The 23,274-nt window shown below is 51.1% G+C and overlaps 1 protein-coding gene across 5 annotated transcripts in view; it reads right to left on the bottom strand.

Moving 5' to 3' along the window:
- Window positions 1-23,274, bottom strand: part of RNLS (renalase, FAD dependent amine oxidase) — a 277,156-nt gene continuing 253,882 nt past the window's right edge. For 3 of the 5 annotated variants that reach the window (XR_013366020.1, XR_013366021.1, XM_077874841.1), the window contains one exon: window positions 21,112-21,773. Coding sequence is in view for 3 of the 5 variants with exons in the window: in XM_077874841.1 (XP_077730967.1) it covers window positions 21,693-21,773 (81 nt within the window). In the remaining 2 variants the exon portion in view is untranslated. Of the gene's footprint in view, window positions 530-9,716; window positions 9,744-21,111; window positions 21,774-23,274 lie in introns of those variants that run through there. The other 2 variants (XM_077874842.1, XM_077874843.1) reach the window with 2 other exon arrangements.

Genomic DNA, 23,274 nt, shown 5'->3' with positions numbered 1-23,274 from the left:
TCTCCTGATTATTAAGTGTGGTGGATTAATTCAAAAGTCTTAAGGCTCTTGTGTGGGCCAACAGCGCGCAAGCCAAACCAAACATAACCAAAGGTGGGGTTCGTCGAGGGCGGCTCCTTTGTATCCTCCGATTTAGAGTTCCTTGGGAATAATCCTCAGGCAACTTCATTAACCCAAACTTCAATGACCCAAGATCATCATCCTAAAAATATAATTTGTGAGGGAGGCATGTAAGTTTGCTAACTAGCTAGATGTTAACGAGTCTAACAAAACAGGCGATAATCTCAGAGGATAACATAGTAAAATGCACTCGACCTCGTTCAATTTGCTTTGTTTTGCCAGCCTTGATTGCTTTAAAAGCTGCAAACCTGAAGTCCACAAGAGCTTTATCTTTTGAGGACAAACTATTTCCTCCATATTTTGCAGTTGATCAAATGCTTGCATATTCGAGGAAGAGATCAGGCCGTTATCTGGAGATGAGACGCTCTTCCGGGCCCTCCTGAAGGTGACGGTGACCGATGCCTCTGACCTACGTACGGAAGAGAATATAAACGAAGCCTGGATAACCGCCGTCTAGGGTTTGGCTCTGCCGGTGTCCCACGCACGACGCCTGACATGCGGTAGGCCTCATGGGTCGTACGGGGAAGAACGAGGCAGCCGTGAGCCCTTGGACAATTCATCTAAGCCCTGCGTGTCTCTACTCCCTTTACGGGTAACCAGAGAAATTTGAAACAGTCACTTCACTTTTATTAACTTTTATTATCCTGGTGAATACACCCGGCACATGCCCGGCATCGTAGTAGTCAGGTTCTCGCTTCGTTTCTCTGGCCGCAGCTCTGCAATCCTACAAACAGGGGTTCCAATCATAGGGGAACCCCTATGACGTCATGCATCGGCTGCTGACGTCACTACCTGGAGGCATCTCCACCCTCCACGTTTGAATCAGCGCTCGGGGGCTCCTCCCGTTTCCGTCACCTCCCCCTGCAGACCTGTTCCCCTCTGTTCCTTCTTCTCCCTCTGGCCTGTTGTGCTGAATTTCTCCCTCCTCCCGTCTACCCGCACGCGATAGGCCCCCGGGATCCGAAGCGCTCTCCAGGTGGCTCTGGAGAGTTCCAGCACCCAGCTCACACGGTCCTCTGAGCCGCCAGAGAGTCAGGTTTTGTAATAATCCCTGGACGAAAGCCTTTGTTTTCACTTCTGTGTGTCCAGCTGCCCACGGCGCCCGCCCTTCCCGGGGACACCCAGGGGCGGCCGGGCGTCGGGACAGAGGTGGGCCCGAGGCCGTGTGGGGCCTGCGGCCTGCGGGTCTGCTTCCCACCCTCACCGGCCCACGTCCGCCGCACCTTCCTGTAGGACTCTGCACGTCTGGCCTTTGCTGCGAGACACCTTCTCTGGCCCGTTACGATGCCATTGAGTGTCATGAGCCGTGTCCGGCACCCTGTCCTTAACCCCATGGGCGTGGGCCCCCTGCGCTGTCGTTGCCTCCTGGGGCATTTCCCCCCCGTCTGGACTCGACATACCTTGGGTGAGGACTGATCTGAGTCCGCCTTCTGTGCTCTGCTCCTAGCCCACTGGCGGGCACCGAGTGGGGCCTGGTTACGGGGGACTTCAAGGAGACGACGGCCCCCGAGGACTCGGCAGGTCTGCACGTCACAGACCGCAGGCCCGTGGCTGTGGCCAAACACTGCTGAGACCACACGAGTTAGCGGCGTCGACCGCAGCCACGGGCGGAGCAGAAAGGAAGGGTCTCTGGCGCCAGAACGCTGGGTCTTCCCCCGCCTGGGCCGTGAACGCTCCCCCAAAGCCCTCAGGCTGCCCTGAATCCTCCTGGAGCTCTGGCCGCGTACAGCTTTGCTGGAGATAAAAGTGTTTACGGCAGCATCTGGGCGATGGCTCGGGACAGCCAGCTTGAGCAATCCCACAAAGAGCGCTTCTCCTCCGCGACCGGGCTGCGGATGATCTCACTTCAGAGCCTGGCCCGGCCAGGCCGGGGGCGCAGGGCTGTCTCTGGGGTAGGGGGCGAGAGTTGCTTCACCCGTCTTTGGCTTGAACATGACCGTGGCCATCTGTCCTCCCCGATCCCCGAGGGAAGTGTTAGAAGGAGCAGCGCACTGACGTTCTGGCTGAAGGAAGGGCCACGTGGACAGACCGACCGTCCCCGGCTTCTCCGCTGCATCCAGAGGTGGGAGCTGCGCCCAGAGTTCTTCACGGGCTCCACTGTGCCGGGCTGGGGAGCATCTGCGTCGTAGACGTGGATCCATAGGACGTCTGGGGGGACCTCTGGAAATTGGTAGCCGCCTGGCCCTGAAAACCGTGCGGCATCCTCTCGTGATGCCCCTGGTGCCCTCTGATCCCCAAAGGAGTTCTCGGGTGGCTAGCTGCCCTTCCTCCGGCCCGGAACTCACCGACGTCCTGTGAAAATACGACCGAGGATGCCGAATTCGGAGCCAGCTTCCTGCCTCTCCAGGAGCAGGGGCCTTCGCATCCGTACCCTGCGAAGAACGGCAGCTTGCCTCTGGTGCCCTTGGTCCTCGCCGCTCCCGCGTCCTCCCGTCCAGGCCTGGATCTGTCCCCCGGGGCCTGGCTCTGGGCCAGCTCCAGCTAATCCTCACTAAGGTGTTAGGTGGCAAAGGCTCCAGGGTTATTAATCCTTGTGGGAGCTTTGCACGTTAAACAAAACTTTGTTATGAACTCAAAGGGCATTAAAAACTCATCACCATAACATGAAAACCATTTCTTTATTATGCTCCCTGTAAATCTTCACCCTCAGAAATGAATGTCGTTATGATTATGACCTACATGCAATACTCCGCCGGGGTTTCTTCCTCCCGTGCCGAAGTCCATTTCACACATTTCTAAATATCCCGTTTCCATCCTCGTGATGGCTTGAGGGGAGCTCTTGCAGCATCTGCCCACCCTGTGATGACCGCCCCCCGACCCAGTAGCGGGCCTGCGGGGGAGGGGTCCTCCAGGTAGCCGTGACCTCGTCTCCACCTGTGCCTAACCACGGCCGCAGCTGAACGAGCAGGACTAGCGCCGGATTCAAGGGGAGCCAACCTCCCTCTTCCCCCGACAGAGGAACGCCAGGAAAAGAACACTCGTCTTGGGCTCCTCTGGGGGCAGCTCAATCTGCACCTTGTCGGTTGAGGAGCCGAGAGGACGGTTTCCCCAGACAATGACATGCAGAGCAGGGCGGAGGCGACCATGCCTCCCCGGGGCCCGGGTACATCCCCGCTGCTGGTGTCCAGGAGACACACCCGTATGTTTTGATGAAGCCCGTGGGCTTGTTCTTATCACTTGCAAACTAGAGTCCAAACTACTTACAGTAACGATGATAATCGAGAGGCTACGCGGAACCTTTGCCCAGAGACTTTACTCACATGGGCTCGTTTAATCCTTACAGTTACCTAATAGCTCGGCCCCGAGATGTGGGATAACTTTCTCAGGAGCGTCCACCCTAATGACTTCCTCACTGGGACTTGAACCCCGATCCGTCTCATGCTACAGTCTCCGGCCTTAACTATCAACGACCTTGGTGGGGCGCGCGTGTCATCCCAGAAGTGGACAAGTGGAGGGAAGACTCAAGGCCTTCCTCTATCAAGGAGTACACGTCAGCCAATCCAGTGTCCGGGTCGGGGGGGCAAAAGGAAGACATTAGGAAGTGGGAACCACCACCTGCTCAGCCCCCTCAAACAACCACGTGGGGATGCTCTTCTCTTTGTGTCCTAGCCCCGAACTGCCGGCACCTGGGCTCGGGCACCTCAGCCAGAGGACTGCCCTCCCTCCAGTAGCAAGAGAACTGAGCGTTGACCCAGTTCCCCGAACAGCCGCCATCCATTTGGGATGGTCCAGGGCGCCTCTGTGAGGCCTCTCCTCCTGCCGCTCACCTGTGCCTAGACCACCTTTCCTTGCTTCCAGACATTATCTTCTTAAGCTGTTCAGACTAGTGCCAGTCTTCTGTCTATAACACGTCAGTTGAGCATCGTCTACCGCCCTAATCTTGGGCATGCACGATGCATCAAATGCCGTTTCTGCCCCCCTGAGAGTGCTCAGTGGCATCTGAGGATACTCCCTAACGATACCACATGTCGGTACCAGATGAGAGGCACGCCAGCTGTCTGGGGAGCTTCGGGGAGGGGGTAACGAGCTCCATCTGCGGGACTGGACTCTGGAAGCTGTGAGGTGTGGTACTAACCCGAGGAAAGCGAACTCACCAGCTTTAGTCCACTGCGGTAGATCACCTGGAGGGAGCCCACACTGAACCGCAAGGCTGTCTTGCCCTCAAGGGCGCCATGATCTCAGGACCTGATGGGATGGGTTACAAACCCCCTCTGGACTAAGGATTGGCAGGCAATCCTTCAGGGGTATCGCCCTCAGCCCAAAAGAGAGTCTCGGAACAAAGGCCTCGCTTCGTGACTCTCCAACAACAGCACGTGTCTTCAGAAGCATCAGCCCAGTGGAGGAAAAGGATGATTTTCCACTTGCTGGATGTCTTCAGAGATGGCAACCACGGACCACGACTCTATGCAGAAGTTACCTCCCTCCAGGATGGAGCCAAGTGGTAGCTGGACCAGAAAGGCAGCTCAGGGTAGAGGATAGAGTGTCAGGAAATGCAGATAAAATGACTCCATTGGGAATATTTTTTAATTCCAGGCAAGTGATTGGATAGGAAAACAGTGAGTGTTCCCAGTGTAAAGACTTTCCATTCGGGTATTGATCTCGCGGCCATTCGGAAGCCGTTTTCAGGGAAATGGTCACTCTTTCCCTTTACATAATGTTCATAAATGTGCGGGCAAATTAAATGTGTCATAGATGAAACTGCCAACCAGAATACCACCCGGCTGTCTCATGTGAGCTTGGTTAATGGGTCCGTGTTCTCCAGCGAGCATCGCAAATCCACATAATGTTCCCGAGTGCTAAATTTGGAGCTCTGATTTAGCTGACAGATGTTTAAAATCACATCGAGTTGGACAACTCCCTGAGGAGGACACAGCTGCAGATGTGAAAGAGAGCAAGTTATTTCCAGTTAAGGTCGGCGGGAACTCAGCCTGAAAACCTTCCGTCTCCATCCGCCTTCTTCAGACAGGATGAGATGGGTGACGTTTGCATTGCTGATTCCACCCACCTTTGCCCAAACCTCACCCCCTTGTGGAACTGTTGCCAACATAAATGCAGATGTCGCATGTTGGGCAAGTTCTGGGTGCCCCAGCCAGCCTTCCTTGAGAGAAAAGGGGCTGTCAGCCCCCTAAGAAGTGACACAGAGCCACATTTTAGAGCCCACTTTGTCCCTCTAGTGGCATCTTAAGTCTGCAAATGAGAATGATTTTGGAATTTTTCAGCTCAAGATCAGGCGTCCATGGCTTGGGGGAAGCTGAAATTCATGTGCTGAAGGAGGGACAGAGAAGAAATTCTTTCTCCCCTCCCTCCTCTGACATCCAAAACAGTTCCTCCTTCGCTTCTTAAAAACAACAAATTTAAAATCATCCTAGAATCTTCTTAACAAAATCACATATTTTAGACTTGTTTCAAGACTCAGACTGAAATGGATTTGTTTAAAAAAAAATTGTCTGTGCATTTGATGTGGGAGACTAGTGACCTTTGGTATTTTGTGTGTGTGTGTGTGTGTTTTTAAAAAAAAAACGTTTGATGTCTAAAATTTCCCTACTGAGCTTGTATTGTTTCTGGTCTCCTTCCGTGATCGTTCCATCCTACATCATTCCCCACACTCAAAATCAGTTCTTTATTTACTCAACAGAGGTTTTGACATAGTTGTGAGCTCATCGCGATGGCAGCTTCGAATCAATGCAAATCACATTATGATGTCAAAATTGATGTGATGCGGGTGTAAGTTAAATGATGGTAAAACGATTTTAGGACAGAGCCCAATAGATGCTGTTACGCTGTCAGGGGAATGGCAGGAAGGGAGTAAAAGAAGGTGTGCTCCATCTGTATCAGGGAGTACTGTGTGCGCAAACACTTCACTCCCAGCTTCGGGTTCTTATAAAGTCATCCTTATGAGCCATAAAATATCATTGGTAGAAATTGATGGGCAAGTGGCTCGGGTGACAGAGTGGGTTTGGCTCACGATTTTCATGTGCTCTGTTGAACAGATAGTGTGTCAAGTGTGTGACAAACTGGGAACATAGCAAACTCATCCAGTGCCCATTAATCCTGGGAGCCTACTTTGTCGATGGTCAGGATGGGAGGCGTCTCTCTGGGAAGAGGAATTCAGGCAGAGGATGAATAAGAAAGGCAGGACTAGATGCTAGGGCCAGTGGGAGAATCTCGGATGGGTTCCCTTTTTTTTTTTTTTTAAAGATTTTATTTATTTATTCATGAGAGATACAGAAAAAGACAGATAGGCAGAGACACAGGCAGAGGGAGGAGCAGGCCCCATGCCGGGAACCCAACGCGGGACTCGATCCCGGGTCTCCAGCATCACGCCCTGGGCCGAAGGAAGGCACTAAACCGCTGAGCCACCCAGGGATCCCCTTGGATGGGTTCCTATGCCAAAATTTGTGAGGACTATACTTCCTGACTTCCTGGAGAAGGTACCTTTTACTACATGACTCAGTCTACAACGTTGTCTTTGATGTACGGATTTCCATAGTCGGGAGTGGAAGATTACATACGAATCCATTAGCATGAACAACTTCAGAAACATTGGAGGAAAGAGGCAAGTGATTAATTAAAAAAAACAGATCTAGAATATTTGGTTTGTTACAACAAAAACTTATTCTTCTACCTAAAAAAAAAAAAAATTCAATAAAATAATTGAATCACACGCGCATAAACACAGGCCTCCTCCCAAAAGAAACTTCAATGGATGAAGGGTCAGGAAACTATATAATTGACTAGGCAAGTTCTCTCACCTCACCTCTGAGAAATCGTAGTATTTCTGGGAGAATAAAATGCATCAATAGACACAGACAGTACTTTGAGAAGTTGAAAGGGAGTCTGGAATGCAAAATGTTACTGCCATTATTCTTGGTACGACATAAAGGGTAGTTTATAAATCTTGTTGACTGACTGTGATATTAACGGTAATTCCTGTAAGAGAGTCTTTTATGCATACATTTTCAGAAGACTTTGGACACTGAAGATAAATGTTTACGACAATGCATTCAGGATTCTACTTAATAAAATCTAATTTGACTTTGGAAAGCACAGTCGTTAAAGTCCAGTTTGAATCCTGATTCCACAACTCACTTGTTCTGACTCCTTTGGGAATATTAGTTAATTTCTCTGAGCCTCAAAGGCCTTGGCTGTAAACAGAGGATGTAATAATTAGCCTTCCTCGTAGGGCTGTAGTGAGACAGACATCATATGATGGGTATTCACTGTGTAACCCTGCTACGTATGGGAATCATGGCCACTCACTTCACTGGGGGATCTCTAAGCGAAGTGCAGTTATTGATGATCACAAATATTCATTCTTTTGTACCAACGGGCAAACTTGGATAATGGGGAAATGATAAACTCAAAGCTGCCAGGTGAAGTGAGGTGATGATTAGGAACAAATCCCAGGCCTAAGATCTGGCCATTAGGTCATGATAGAAACCATTTAACGAACTTCTGTGGATGTAACTCTTACCTTAGGAATGTTTGGAGCTTATGATGTCTGAATGTCTGAGAACATAGGATCATTTTCTCACCAGAGACCTAGGGACCCTTGGCACAGGAATCATGAGGAAATGGGAAAAGAAAGTGGAGTCTCTAGTGCTCTGCTACTGGTGAGCTCACATCCCTCAAGCTAAAGTGCATTCTGGATGCCCCGGGTTCTCCTGGACATTCGTCTTGTGGACTTGATTCCTTTTCTAATTCTTTTTTTAAAATATTTTATTTATTTATTCATGATAGAGAGAGAGAGAGGCAGAGAGAGAAGCAGGCTCCACGCCGGGAGCCCAACGCAGGACCCGATCCGGGGACTCCAGGATCACGCCCTGGGCCAAGGCAGGCGCTAAACTGCTGAGCCACCCAGGGACCCCCCTTTTCTAATTCTAAATACAAAGGTAACAGTCCACAAAGCTCTTAGATAATGATTCCTTCCTACTTAGCGTTAAAGTACAGTGTGGAGCGCATCATCTACAGAAGGACTGATTTGTTGAAGTACCGAGGGGTTGGCTAAGACAACGGGCTGGGAATCACGTCCATGGGTCTCCCCTTATGACCAGTCAGTAAAGTGAAGTTACCAAGGAAAAAAGGAGTTTCCAAAGATTCCCACCCACCCCTAGCAGAGTGAAGAAGACAATCTCCATTTGCAACTTGGCAGAAGTCATCACACCAATATTTACAGGTCATTACTTTACATTTTAATCAGAGCCAGAAAAATGAATACTTCCACAGATGAAAAGGAAATATTTGAGTTACCATCACCACAGAGGAGTAACCTCCAGTGCTAAACCTAACACATTTTCTCGGTTTATTATTATTATTATTTATTATTATTTTTGTTCATTTTCTCAGTTTAAACGGATTTTCAGGATGTGCACTTACGGGTGCAAAGGCTATGCATTAAGTCCTACATGGAAACGGCTTAAATGTGTGTCTCTGGAAACCAGGTGAATGAATCATGGTTCATCTGCACAGAAGTTTCTACCTGTAAACTGAGTAAGGAACATCTCTACGCTTTTTAAAAAGATTTATTTATTTATTTGAGAAAGAGAGAGAGTGCATGCATTCCTGAGTGTGAGCAGGGCGAGGGGCAGAGGGAGAGAGTCTCAAGTGGGGTGTGGACCCCAAAGCGGGGCTCTATCCCAGGACCCTGAGATCATGACTTGAGCTGAATCCAAGAGCAGGATGCTCAACTAAATGGGCCACCCAGGCGCCCCAGGTCTCTATACTTTTATCTACAGCTACCAACTGAATACATTCTGAAATGAAAGGCCAGGTACCTAACCGTGTGTTGAGTATGCTAATTTCCCCCAGGTGTATGGGGGGATAAAAATGCAGGCACGGAGTGTACACAAGATGAGGCAGATGTGTCTCTGCCTCATTCTCTCTCTCTCTCTGTGACTATCACAAATAAATAAAAATTAAAAAAAAAAAAAAGATGAGGCAGAAATGTAAGCAAGAATTTTAAGGAGAACGAGAGTGGTTGGGGCCTAGACAATGTCTACTACGTATTTAACTGTACCTTAATCCTTGACCCCCAAGCGCAAAGAACACGTCCTCCGACTGTGCCTTGGTCACCTTCTAATTTCTTGAGCAACAGATTTGCTCAAAAGAACAGGAACTACGAAGATGAGCAAACGCGGGTTGGTTTCCTTGAGTATCACCACTTCCTCGCGATACCTTTGTGATTTTTCTCTCACCCAAGCTGTGCAGACGGGCAGGTGTTATTTATGGCGGGCGTAAAACCTCTCTTCGCCCAACGCAACCACGGCAAGGGCTTTGTCAACCTGAACTCCTGGAAGGATGTAACCCATATGACAACCATATGAAGGCAGCTATTATGGGCCCATTTTGCGGATGATAAACCTGGGACTCCCAGAGGTGCAGGGATGTGGCCACAGTCCTAGAACAAGGCAGAGCTTGGATTGGGACTCATTTGGCTTTGAAACCGTGCTCTTAAGCACTAGCTCGTACTAACCTGACTTCCAACCTGGAGAACACTGTACTTTCCAGCCTTCATGGAAGGGTCCTTGGGCTGAGTTAGACAGACAATGGTCCTTTCTTTAGCCTTGGATTTCTGTTCCCTTCATCCAACCTGATTTCAGTGTTTTACCAACTCATTGATACCACTGCAAAAAAAAAAAAAAAAAAAAGAATTTTTTTTCTTCTTCAAATAAAAATTTCTTTAAGGAAACCAGAGCAGGCCTTAGGACATTGTGCTAAGTGAGATAAGCCAGACGGAGAAAGACAAATACTGTAGGATATCACTTAGATGTGAAATCTAAAACAGCCAAACTCATAAAAACAGAGGGCTGGGGGGTGGGAGAGTAGGAAAAATGTTATTTATTTATCTGCTATGTGCAGATAAACAAGTCCTGAAGGTCTAATGCACAGGGTAGTGACTACGGGCGACAATATTGTAGACTTCAACCTTGCGAAGAGGCTGGGTCTTTATTACGCCCACCACACACAAAACACGACAACGACGTGATATGATCGAGATGCGAGCTCACACTGCCGCCGTGATCGCGCCGCAATACACGAATGTGTCACATCGACACGTTGTACGACGTTATGTCAGATAAGAATCGATCAGGCTCAATAAAAACGAATTAAAGACGTAAGAAAGGGAACCGTAACAGACAAAAAGCATTTGCGTTTGACATTCAGTGAAAGATACCGCGTTTGCTGAGCAGAAAGCAAAAAAAAAAGAACTGTTTTAATGACCTTAGAAAACCTTACTGCACACGCACACCCCGCTGACGGTCTTTATCGCCTTTAGGAAAAGACAAATGCTTAATGCGTAAAAACCTTCCAGGGTTGCTGTTGAACAGACCCCGGCACCGAGGTAGGATTAGGAAACGGATGAATCAGAGGGTGGGGGGAGGAGTCGGAGGAGGACTTGCCTCGCTGTACTGCAGTAGCGAACATAAAATATGAGTGATTTGTTGCTTTCGACAGAGACAGCCCTCCCGTCCGTGCCATGCGTCCGACGTGGGTCAGCAGAGGGTGACTGAGCCTTCGCCGCCTCGGGACCTTGCCCGCCCAAGACTAGGCCTTAGGGCCCGCCTCTGCCGAGGAACGAGCCGGTGCTCGCTGACCGTCGTTCACGGACGGGATGGAGCTCGCGTCCGCCTCCATTTCATCAGTCACGGCGGGTCACGCGGCCACACCTGCCTGGGAGAGCGAGAGATCTCGGTGGACACTGGCAACGCCACGCGTTCCCTTTAGGATTACTGCACGGATTAGACGTTAATTATCACTATTCCTCTCGTTTTTTCAGTACTCGCAGGAGGCCAGGCGTTAGATGCTTAGAGAAGTGAGCAGCGCCGGACCCCTGCCTTTGAGCAGCTCAGATTTTAATGGAAGGAACACGATGAAACCGAGGACCCAGACACAACGTGTGCGTGCCCAAAGCCCTGGCAGCCGGGCCCTGAGAAAAGAGAAGAGGGAGCGAATTACAACTTCCTGGAAGGGCAGGTGGGGGACGAGGGGCCTTCACCGGAAGCTTCCTTATGAGGGTGATGCTTCTGAGTCTCGACGAATGAAGGAGCTCGTCTGGTGGCAACAAGAAGAGAAGCACTGCAGCTGGAGACAAGAGCTTACCCAGAGGCCCAGAGCCGTGACAGGTGCTGTGGAATGAGCGTGTGTGTCCCTCTCCCCATGTATGGAGCCCTGATCCCGAGTGGGATGACGCATGGAGGTGGGGCCCTTGCAGGGGGGTCACTGGGCCTTGGAGGTGCAGGACGCGCTCATGAACAGGATTAGTGCCCTCGTAGGAGGAGTCCAGAGAGCCAGGCCCCTCTTCCCACCTCGTGAGGAGCAACAAGGGGTGAAAGACGCTGCCATCAGCCCCCAACCACGCTGACCCTCTGGTCGCCGACTGCCCGCCCCAGGACCCTGAGCAATAAACTTTGCTTCCTTTGTTTCTACGACGCCGGGTTACGATGTTCTGCATCGCAGGGTAGCAGCCCGCGATGAGACGGGGCAGCACGGTGAGGGTTTCCGGTGCCCACCGGGCGCGTCCACGCCGTGCACACACCTGTGCTCCCGGTGCAGGCCGAGTGATGCTGCGCGCGGCCCGGCCTGGTCACCGAGCGGCGTGGCGCAGCCGAGTCCTCCGTCCGTTTGTTCTGTGCACGATGCTCCTTGGCTCTGTGACCCTTGGTACCTCGGGTCCCGCTGCCCACGGCTCTAAGTGAAGGCCTGGAACTGGGCGACTTTGGAAGTTCTTTCAAACATTGGAGTTCGAGGAGCGAACGTGACTCACACTTGCACTGGCCAGGATGCCTCGCCGAGCCGGTTTCCCGGGTGATCTTACACACACATGCACACGCGCACACACACGTGCTCCACCCCCCGCCCCCCTGGTTTCCCCAGACACCGTTCCTGGGGGGTTTCTCGTTTTTCAGGGGTAGCACACCTCTCAGGTACCCACACTTCGATGATGGCTACAGAAGGGTAATGCTTAGGACAAGCACTTCAGTTCAGACACTGTCCCGCTTATCCTCTGGGCTTCAACATTTGCAATCTGGGGGGGAAACAGCTACTTCCTATCATTAAATCACACAGTGTCAAGGTCTTCTATATCTCAGAATTGCTGATTTGACGTGAAATACGGTTTTGTTCTTGCACTGTTCACAGGTGCCAAAAGAGGGGTCTGACCTAAGCATTAAGTCTGTGACTGACGAGACGCCTACCCAGCCTCCGTGCGTGAGGCCTTATCCAGACTCTGAGGGGCGCCCGGGGCCCTCCGTCGGTTCAGCCCGACTCTTGACTTCAGCTCAGGTCATGATCTCGAGGTCATGGGACCGAGCCCCAGGTTGGGCTCCCTGCTCTCCCTCTCCCTCTGTCCCTGCTCATGCGTGCTCTCTGGCTTGCTCACTGTCTCTCCAATAAATAAATAAAGTCTTTAAAAAAAACCTCGACGTTGCAATTCTTCTACTTTATTCTGGGCCTGTGTTCATGCCTGGCTTACCTGGGCTGCGTGAAGCATCGTGCTGCGGGGATGCAGAGAGCGCATTCCAGAGACACGATGTTGCATCTCGCAGGGCCCGGCTGTCTCATCTGAGGAGCGGCGGTGGGACGAGGCCTTCGACCAGCAGTGAGAACAGAGCTCCGAGAAGGGCCTGACGCAGCAGCTACGAACACACTATTGTTAAGAAGTCGCTGTGACGTGGCACAGTGGAGACGCAGGGATCGCACGGGGAGAGTTTGAGTTTGAGCAGGGGCGTCGGGTCGGTGAGTCAGACGCCGCAGAGTCACGTGGAGGCTGCAGGGGGGCACGCGGGTCCCTGCGTGCCTGCAACAGCTTTGCTCATCAAAGTCGGCTCTAAAATCCTGCACCGGCTCAGTTTTCATACATTTGGATTTGAAGCGTGGCTGTTTTTCTTACTACGGATGCTGTTGGCGAGGACATGCTCACAGTCAAAGCGGATGCATGGCAGCTAAGGGAGCATCAGCTTCGGGCTTCCTCAGGCGAGGACCCCGTCTAAAATTTTATTTTATTTTTAATGAGGGCCGTGCCCCCTAATGTACAAGCCTCTGGCCCCCCGACAACGGGATCGCCCCGATCACCTATTGGGTGATAGGAACGTGGGGGCAGGTTACGGGTTCTGAAGTCAGAGCGGCCCTTGCTGCCTGGGTTAGTTTAAGCCAATTATTTCGGCACCGTGGCCTCGTCTCTCCAGCAAGGGTCGTGGAAATACCGTCCTGACGGGGCTGTTCTCATTACAAGGTGACACCACGTGGCCTGCACGGTCAGTATCAGTCGTCACTGGTTTCTCTTCCCCTTTGGAGCTGGAGGAGGGCCCGGGGCTCAGGGGCGGCCTGAGCAGGGCTTGTCAGCCGTCCCGGGAGGACGCGCGTCGCGCCCACCTTGCCTTTGAATCCTTCTCCCGGCGTCTCCCAGCAGCCGCAGCTCGTGTTAGAGAATCACGGGGTAAACCTCCCGCCGCAGAAAGGGTGGCGTTTCGGAGGCTACGGAAGCTCCGGGGCTTCTTGGCCCCCCGAGGGCCTGCGTGACCGTGAGCCGAGAGGCCCCGCGCGGGCCGGAGGTCGCCTCCCGGGGGGTCACCTCCACGTGTGGCCTCCAGAAGCTGCTCGGGGAAGGCGGGTGGCCGGTGGCCGGGCGCTGCACGGAGCAGACCGCGGCCCGAGGGCCGTTTCTTCCTCCCACCGAGACGTCTGCGCTGCTGCGCAAGGGGCCAGCCCCACACCGCCTCGAGGTTGCCCCATCCTCCTTCTCCTCCGCTCCTTTCAGAGTTGTCACACCTGCACCCCTGGCTGACGCTCTCCAGGCCTGCATCTGCCCCCGGCGCTCTTTATCGCTCACGGGCATGGCCCTTCCACATCTAATCGCATCTCAGTGTCTGCTTTTCCGAGCGCCAAACCGATGCACCACGCACCCTATTTTTAATGAACTGCAAATCTCATGGAGTGAAGAGCCTGGCAGTCGGAGAGCTAGTCGAGGATGCTGCAAACCCAAGAAGCACCACAGAGGCGAGGCTGTGCTGGGCGGAGGGGTTGGGTCCCCGGAGGAAACGCTAGCGGCATCTCCTCTACCCCTAAGTAGCAAGTCCATACACCCTCCAAACTGTAGGTATTTGAACGGTACAGTCAGACCTTCACATTTTGGGTTTGAGGACATTTTAAAAAGGGTGACCAATGATGGAAAGGAGACATAAGAAGGGGGGATGAGGGGATCCCTGGGTGGCGCAGAGGTTTGGCACCTGCCTTTGGCCCAGGGCGCGATCTTGGAGACCCGGGATCGAATCCCACGTCGGGCTCCCGGTACATGGAGCCTGCTTCTCCCTCTGCCTGTGTCTCTGCCTCTCTCTCTCTCTCTCTCTCTCTCTGTGACTATCATAAATAAAAAAAAAAAAAGAAGGGGGGATGAGAGGGGGACATAGAGGATCTGGATCTGGAGACTGGGAAGGGTGGGCATGATCCGGTATCCCTGCAAGGGGCTCAAGGGCATCATTGGAGAGGATGAGAGCCGGCCAGGACCGGGCTGTTCTTGCAGAAACTTAGATCTCTCTCTCTCTCTCTTTTTTTTTTTTTGTTTTGTTTTGTTTTTTAATTGTTTATTTCAGAGAGAGAGCAGAGACAGCACAAGCGGGGGGAAGAGGGGCAGAGGGAGAGGGAGAGGCAGGCTCCCCACTCAGCAGGGAGCCCAACTTGGGGCTGGATCCCAGGACCCTGAGACCATGACCTGAGCCACAAGCAGATGCTCAGAGCCCCCCCCCCCCCCGCCCAGATGCCCCCAGAAACTTGGATCTTAAGTTTAGTTGGGAGGGAAACTAAATCCTGTGGGTTGGTAATCACAGGGACAAGCTTTGGTGTGAGATTTGCCTGTAAGCGGGAACGGTCCTACGTATGGTTGGCAGCGGGAGGCACTGGCCATGGCGCCATGTTTTTATTAAGTGCTTTTCATAGACTTTGGAACTTACATTTCCAAATGTTCTCTCCTGTTTCAGGCATGTGGTTGGGAAAAAAAGCAACAGCCACTGACCAGATAAGGTCCTAATATGACACGGGGCAGGGAAAGGGTTGACCCCGTGGCCCCCACATGTTGTATCCCTCAATCCCTCTCTCTTTCTCACTGGAATGAGAGTCTCTGAAGGACAAGGACAACATATGTCACTTTTGTCCTCCGTGCCTACGTGGCACCTGCAATATAACAGCCGGTCTTGGCTACGGGATCGGGTGCTCTGGGGTTTAAATTCCATCTCTGACACTTTCCAAGATATTATGACATTAGTCACGTCTGTTTCTTGTCTGTAAAATGGAGATAAGAGTACTAATGAGGGGCACCTGGGTGGCTCAGTGGGTTAACCGCCCGACTCTTGGTTTTGGCTCAGGTTGTGATCTTGTGGTTGTGGGATCGACCCCAGGTCCAGCTCCTCGCTCAGTGTGGAGTCGGCGTCAGATTCTCTCTCCCTCTGCCCCTCCGCTGCTCATGCAGGCTCTCTCTCTCTCTCTCTCTGTCTAAAATAAATAAATAAAATAAAAAATCTAAAAAGAAAAAGAGCACCAACGAGATGATGTGCATGAAGCTGTAGGCGTAGTGCCTGGGGGCAAAAGTCTTCGATAAGTAGGATTTACTGCTGCTACCACCACTGCCGTTATTACTACAGTATTGCTAGTGGCCTAAACCTACGGAAATCAGAGGCAAAAATTCTTCCTTTCTGGGAATAGCTCCACGACTGTTGCATAAATTAGAACAATCATTGCGTTCTAATTTCAAGAGACTTAAATAAACTGAGTCAGGTTGGCATGAGCCAAACAAGAACTTATCAATTTGCAGAACTTAAAAGGCCAGGGCAGGGCTCAAAGCTCGAATGATGTCTTCGGGTCAGAATTTATCTCCGTTTCCTGGCTCCACCGTCCACTCTGTTGGCCACACCCTTGCCCTTCCTGTGGGGCCCCCACCAGCTCTAAGCCTGTCCTACATGGTGGCGCAGCTACGGCAGCTCCAGGAGCTGCTCTTCTCCAATTTAAGTCCGGTGGGAAACTCTTGCAAGGCCCTGAGCCTCAACCTGATAGAATGAGTTCAGGCTCATCCTACCCCTACACCAGGTGCGTGGCCGAGCCCGTGGGAAGCGCTGATGAGCTCAGGCCTAGGACTCACCCCGTCTTCATCCAGGGCACAGCCCGCTCTACACTACAGAGACTTGGGATAGGGAAAGCGAAGCCTTCGGAAGGGAACACAGTCGAGGTCAGGGAGATACTGACAAATGCTCACTAGAGTCCGCGAGTTGTCGGAGTCTGTGATAAAAGATGAGCGAACCTCAGGAACCATATCCTCCTTGGAGAAAAAAACAATATAATGCAAACTCCAGGTGCGTCAAATATATCAGACTTCTTGGGCCACTTTAAAAAATATTGGTAAAAAAAAATAAAAATAAAAAAATAATAAAAAATATTGGTAACCGTGAGATCGAAAAAAATGTTTCCACGCACAAGACCCTCGTTTGGCTTCACAAAGAATGGCCATGAGTTGACCGCTCTCCCAATAAATAAACGACGGGATTCCCGAGGACGGATTCCGTGCGTGTAAATAGGACCAGGGTGTGAGGTAAGGGCCTGGGCTTGAAAGCTTTTCATGAAGGTTTTCTTCCTTTCTCAACTTATTTTTTTCACTGCTTGTTGGACGCGGTGGCAGACAACCAAAGTGATGGTGACATTGGCCAAGTCTGGGTTGTCATGCTCACCTGTCATCACCCCAAGGCCTGGCCTAGCTCGCGCCGAAACGGGGGACTTTGGGTCCGCAGGGTCAGATACGCCGTTTGCGTGATTGCCCCACAAAGGTCCAGGGACAGAAGCCACGAACGTCCGCGGGGCGTTCACAACAGGTCACCCAGGGGAGGCCTGTTGTGTCCTGAGAGGTGCTCCTCCCGGAAGACGTTGACTTACATCCACGACAGTAGACATTGTTCCGTAACGTCCTCCGACTAAAACAGACCTTGCAATCCTGACCTCGCTAGAATCCTTCATGTTTCCGGTGAAGGACTGAGAAAGGGGCCCCGACACCCGCTGAAGACAGAAGCCTTCCAAACTTCGAGGCCGTTTTCAGATTCTGGGACAGAGATGAAGTCTTCGACAAGAGGACAGCGGGGCCCGACACGCCCTGACGTCCGTTTCTCCGTATGCAACCTCTACCGGTTGACCTTGGAGCTCTTTGGTGAGTCTTCACAGAGGGATGCAAACTCGGCCTGTCTGAGCCCTCCTGCTGCCAGGACCCCGTCTACCGGACCGAGGTCAGGTGTGGTCTTCTGGCCTCTCCCCACACCGTCGCTCTGGGGACTCCGCTGGCTTTGCCGCAGGCTTCAGGTCGGGCCCTCCCAGGGCAGGCTGGTGTCCCTCTGCCTCAGTTACTGTCTTGGATCTCAGGGGTTCCTAAACTGGAAGTGGGGAGCTAAGCGTCTCCTTCGTGGGCTGTGAACGGAGAAGCTGTCTTGAGTGGGGAACCCATGTGCTGACCGGCTCCGTGCGCCCCCCGTGGTGAGCCTGGGGGGCTCAGCATCCCCTAGGACTCTCTGTGCAACGACTGGTCCTACAGCCAACGCTCCACCCCGTTTGCTGATTGGAACCCGGCGCCCACGCCTCCAGGCCGAGGAGCCCTGTGACATCCTGCCAGTTGGCGAGTGACCACGTTTTTCAAATACTGATTAAAGTCTCACCACTGGACGGGGGGCAGGTCCCATCCCTGCACCCAAGCAAACACCTTTCCCGATGACCCCAGCGGAGCCCCAGGAATGAGCTCATCTCCCGGAAGGGGTTCTTCCCCTAAACGTCAAACCTTGGTTTTGGGGAATACAACAAAAATTCCTTCGGAGTTTCTCTTCTCAGGCTTCTAGAGAGCCAGGCTCCTGCGTGCCGAGGTGGCCTCCAGGCCGTTCGTGCGCAAACTGCTCTTGGCCGGCTGGTGGCCTGTTTGATATTCTGAGGTCTAGCAAAGATTTAGCTCTCAGGGGTCACCGGGAGGTCGTGGTCTCAAGGATTTCCTCTGTTATTTATCTTTGGCTTGCGGTGTCGGCGTCGGAGCCCGCCTTGGAGAGCAGGCATTTCCACCGCGAGTGCACCGAGTCGGGCCTTTCGGTGCTCTGGTTTGGGGCGAAGGGTTGGCCTCCAGCGCTCGGAAGCGTCACTGAGTAAATCTGAGAGGAGCTAATTCTCTCCTCCTCTGACGAGCAGCCTCATGTCTGGGGGCTCGTCGGGGGCGCTTCCCAGACTCGGGTCCGGACAGGAATCGTCGTCTCGGTGAGGTTGGCAGTTTTTCGTTTGAGTCCTTCCACTTTCGGTTCCTGGGGAGACACTCCTGGGGCTCGAGAGGGAGGGGAGGCCGCTGAGCTCACGGGCCGGCGCAGCTCTGCACCCCCCACCCCCGGGCTGCTGCAAAGCTTCCCCGGGGCTCGCGGCCCCACGGCCCCACGGCCCCACGGCCCCACGGCCCCACGGCGGGACGGCCCTGCCCCGGTCGCTGGCGGGCTCGTGGCTCAGCTGGCTTCACGCGGGCTGCGGACAGCCGGCACCGTGGTCTGGGGCAGAAGAGCGGGGCTGCACCTGACCCTCACCTGCCCGGGCCTGCGCCAAGCCCGCAGCCCTCCGGCCCGGGACCCGGTGGCACATGCGCCCCTCTGCCCCGAGGACAGGCCCGGGCACGCCCGTCGGGGGACTCTGTGGGAGAGGCAGCCTGGGCGCTGGCGGGAGAAGTCCCAGGCACCCGGCCCTTCTGGGGAGCCCACTTGCCCCAGCCTCTCGGCCCCTCCGGCGTGGGACGGGGTGAGACCGTCGGGCACGGGGCTGAACAGGGCGACGGCAGGATGTGCTGCGCGAAACCCAGGGCACCAGGGCCAACGTGTCACGCAAGGAGGGCCGCTCCTCAGCAGGCGTCAGCAGTCCCGCTCTTTCTCTTTCTGTCATTTTAATTAAAATGAAGCCACTTTTTGGCCCACAAATGGCTGTCACAAACCACTTCTGAGTCGAAGGCCGTATTTTGAAGAGCGACACTGCGTCCGTGCAGATAAGCAGCACCCCAGGGCCCGGAGACGCTAGCTCAGTCTCGGGGCCCCAGACCCGCGCGTTAGGCCTGGGGACCGCGGTGACGGCAGGTTTTCCTCCCTGCGCGTCCCCAAGTGTTTGAATGGAGGGCCTGGCGCAGAGCAGGCCCCCAGTTGATGCTGGTTAAATAAATGAGCGGACGGAGAAGCAGGCCTGGTGATTTAGATTCGTGCCTTAGTCATCATCACTGGGTTTGACAGGCCTTTAATTCTCTCTTTTTTTATTTTTGTGGAGTCACATTTTACTTCAATATAATTTCAAGCTCATAGAAAGGATGCAACAGTAGGACAAAGATCCCCAGTTATCTCTCACCAAAATTTCTACTTTGGCTCCTTTTGTATACTCTCGCTCTCCCTTCCACCCCCCCATTTAGTTATCTATCGATTATCTATCGTCTATCTATCAATTTTCTATCATCCATCTGTGTATCTATGTATCTATCCCTACCTATTGGCCTAATATTTTTTTTTTCTGAGCCATCTCAGAGTTCACTGTGGACAAAACGCCCCTTTACTCTACTCAGGGTGTATTTTCTAAGAAGCTAGACCTTCTCTCCTGCAGGTTTACAGGACGAGGCCCGGTGGGCAAGGCTGGTCTCTGGTGACTCCCGCCTCCCTCCCAGCTGTTACGAGCTTCACTTGCTCTCCTGCTGCTCCTGGGCCTGGGCCTGCCCTCGGAGGCATCTTAAAACAGAGTCCATTAGCTGCCTGTTCGTTCATAGTAAAACTATAGAAAAAGTATAAAATAGAAAAATAGACAGAAAACAAAAAAGTACAAAAATCACCTAAAATCCCACCACCGTGAGCACCGTCATTGGGATTTCAGGATATTTCCTTTCTTCACATACATCTACACCCAAATGCACATGACACACACCTTATGTTTTAGAAGAATGAAGATCAAAATATATTCTGGCCTGAATGCTACGTATTTTGGGTTTCTTCTCTTAACAATACATCGTAAGAATTATTCCGGATGGGCAAGTGTGCTTTTCAAGTGACTGCCCTCCATGCCACTGCTTTGATCTATCAGAATTTTTTCAACCTAGTAGTGTTGACTTAGACTATTACTATTATAATTAATACTGGAATTACACATATTACAAATACGTCTTTGTCTGCATCCTTGATGATTCCTTTGAGCCGGATTCTTAGAAGTGTGATTACTGAGTCAAAAAACATGCTTAAGAAACCACATTGGATACGTACTCCCAGCTTACGACGCAGAGAGGCTGTGAAAAATTTAACTTCTGTCACTTTTGATCTCTTTTTAGAATTTAGTAATTTTTAAAAAGATGCCAATCTGCCTTTCACTGGGGTTTTTAACCTGCATGCTTTTGTTTACTCATGAAGCAGAACGTGATTTTATGTATATATATGAGTATATACTATTTATATAAACTTGTATATAAAGTATATGTTTACACATACCTACATCTCTCTATATACACATACACATGTGTATATATATTGATTACTTACTAGGCAAAACGTGTTTATATATATTTATTTGTGTGTGTATCTTGTTCCTCTTTTTTGGCCACTTCTGTTAAATCGGATGTTAAGTAGAACAGAAACATAATGAAAGGGGGCCTCACTCTCATAGATTTGTAAAAATGGCCTTCTCCCGGTTTCGTAAGAAATATCAATTTTTTCTCTTTTCTTTTTTTATTTTATTTTTATTTTTTTGTGTTTTTTTTTTAAAGATTTTATTTATTTATTCACGACAGACACAGAGAGAAAGAGAGAGGCGAGACACAGGCAGAGGGAGAAGCAGGCTCCGTGCAGGGAGCCTGACATGGGACTTGATCCTGGGTCTCCAGGATCACACCCCAGGCTGAAGGCGGTGCGAAACCACTGGGCCACCGGGGCTGCCCTCTTTCCTTTTTTAAAAAAAAATTGTGGTAAAATATGCACAACACCGAACTTACCGTTTTTAAGTGTACAGTTCTTTTTTAAAAAACGATTTTATTTATTCAACTGACACAGAGATACAGAGAGAGAGCACGAGCAGAGGGAGGGACAGAGGGAGAGGGAGAAGCAGATGCCCCACTGGGCAGGGAGCCCGACGCCGGACTCGATCCCGGGACCCCGAGATCATGACCTGAACCGAAGGCAGATGCTTCACTGACCGAGCCCTCCAGGCGCCCCTCAAGTGTACGGCTCTGTGGCAGGAAGCGCACTTGAGCTGTCCTGCAGCCATGGGCACCATCCTTCCATCTTCCCTCGCTGAGCCTGTGCACGCGCTCAGCGCCAGCCCCCGTCCCCTCTCCCCACCAGCGCCAGCAGCCACCGTTCTGCCGTCCAGCTCTATGAACTGGACTCCCCTAGACACCTCGTCTAGGTGGACTGCACATATTTCATGACTGGTTTATTGCACCCAGCGTAAGCTTTTGGCCACGCTGTGCCTGGGTCAGCATTTCCTTCCCCTTGGAGGCTCTGAGACAGTCCGTGGTCCGCGGGCACCTCCTGTTCTTCGCGCCTTCATCCGTCATGGAAGCTTCCACCTCTTGGCTACCGCGACTCAGGCCACCGTGGACTTGGGTGCACACACATCTCCCCGAGTCCCTGCTTCCTCTTCTTCTGGGCATATGCCTGGAAGAGAGATTGCCAGCTCGGTCACGTGGTAATTCTATGCTTACATTTTTGAGGAGCCACCATGTGTTTCCACTGTGGCTGCCCCGCGTCGCGCTCCCACCAGCGTGCACGAGGGTTCCAATGTCTCCACGTCCTCTCTAGCACTTGTTACTTTCTGGTATGTTTTGCTTTGGTATGTTTGTGGATAACAACCATTAGTGGCTGTGAGGTGGCATCTCATGGTGGTTATTTTCTTTTTTTAATAAAATAAAATATGACAGCTTGCCCTGATTTTCAGCAGCCAGAGGGGAAATTCAATCCGTCATTTGGTGGGAGGTTGTAGAGATTGCTCTCCCCACTTTCTAGAATCATACCAGTGCCTGGAGCTGGGAAATTAGAGGAATGGTCTCTAACTCAAAACCACCACAATAACCTGACAGCTCCCTGTCTACCCTCAGAGGCTCTTGGCTTCCAGGGAAGCTGTGTAGACGAAGTAGGCAGGATTCTGGCTCTACAGGGGCCTGGCCATCTCCCTGAGGGTCTCTCATCACGTAGGTTTTCCAATCTCACTCTCATCCCAACCTGGGCCCGCCTATTTTAATCATGGGAACACTTTATCAACTGGCTTTAAGGTAGTCTCATAATATTTCTCTTTTATTAATTTTCAAATTATTATTTAAGACAGAGAGGGTACAGAAAAAAATGCAACATATTCCCTTGAACTCACAACTCAGTTTTAATACATTTTAACATCATGTTTTGTAAAAAACATACAAGCAGGGTAACCCGGGTGGCTCAGCGGTTTAGCACTGCCTTCAGCCCAAGGCCTGATCCTGGAGACCCGGGATTGAATCCCATGTCGGGCTCCCGGTGCATGGAGCCTGCTTCTGCCTCTGCCTATGTCTCTGCCTCTCTCTCTCTCTCTGTGTCTCTCATGAATAAATAAAAAAAAACTTTAAAAAAAAGATACAAGCAAAAAAAAAAAAAAAAAGATACAAGCATAAAAGAGACCCGTGCAAGGGTATTTATTACGATGTTTGCAATAGTAAAAATTTAAAGCAACTCAATGTCCATCAATGGGGAAATGGAAAAATAAACTCATAGACTCATAAAATGGAAGAGTGTTACAGTAATGAAAGTGGATAAACTAATCTATGCATATCAACACGGAAAAATTTCAAAAATATAACAGGGGGAAAGTTCTAAATGACTATATAGATTATGCTGTAATTTAGAAACTAAAATAACTTTACCATATTTTTATGAAAACAAAGCAAAGTATAAATATACTAACATAATTTAAAAGTACCAACATAATTTGAAAAAAAGATATAAATAATAAAAAATAAAATGATACAATTTTAAATATGGGAGTAGTTTCCTTGTGATGGAAGAGAGCAACTAAAAGGGAATAGAGACAGGATTTCTATCTGTATAATTTGTAATTCCTGAAAAAATAAAATGAAAATACCAAAATTTTAACCTTTGGTAAGGAGTTTTCTCTATATTAAAGATATTA

Source organism: Canis aureus, chromosome 27, assembly GCF_053574225.1.
Source record: "Canis aureus isolate CA01 chromosome 27, VMU_Caureus_v.1.0, whole genome shotgun sequence".
NCBI classification, from domain to species: domain Eukaryota; kingdom Metazoa; phylum Chordata; class Mammalia; order Carnivora; family Canidae; genus Canis; species Canis aureus.
Note: the sequence above shows the minus strand (reverse complement) of the source record. Positions and strands in the feature narration are given on the sequence as shown.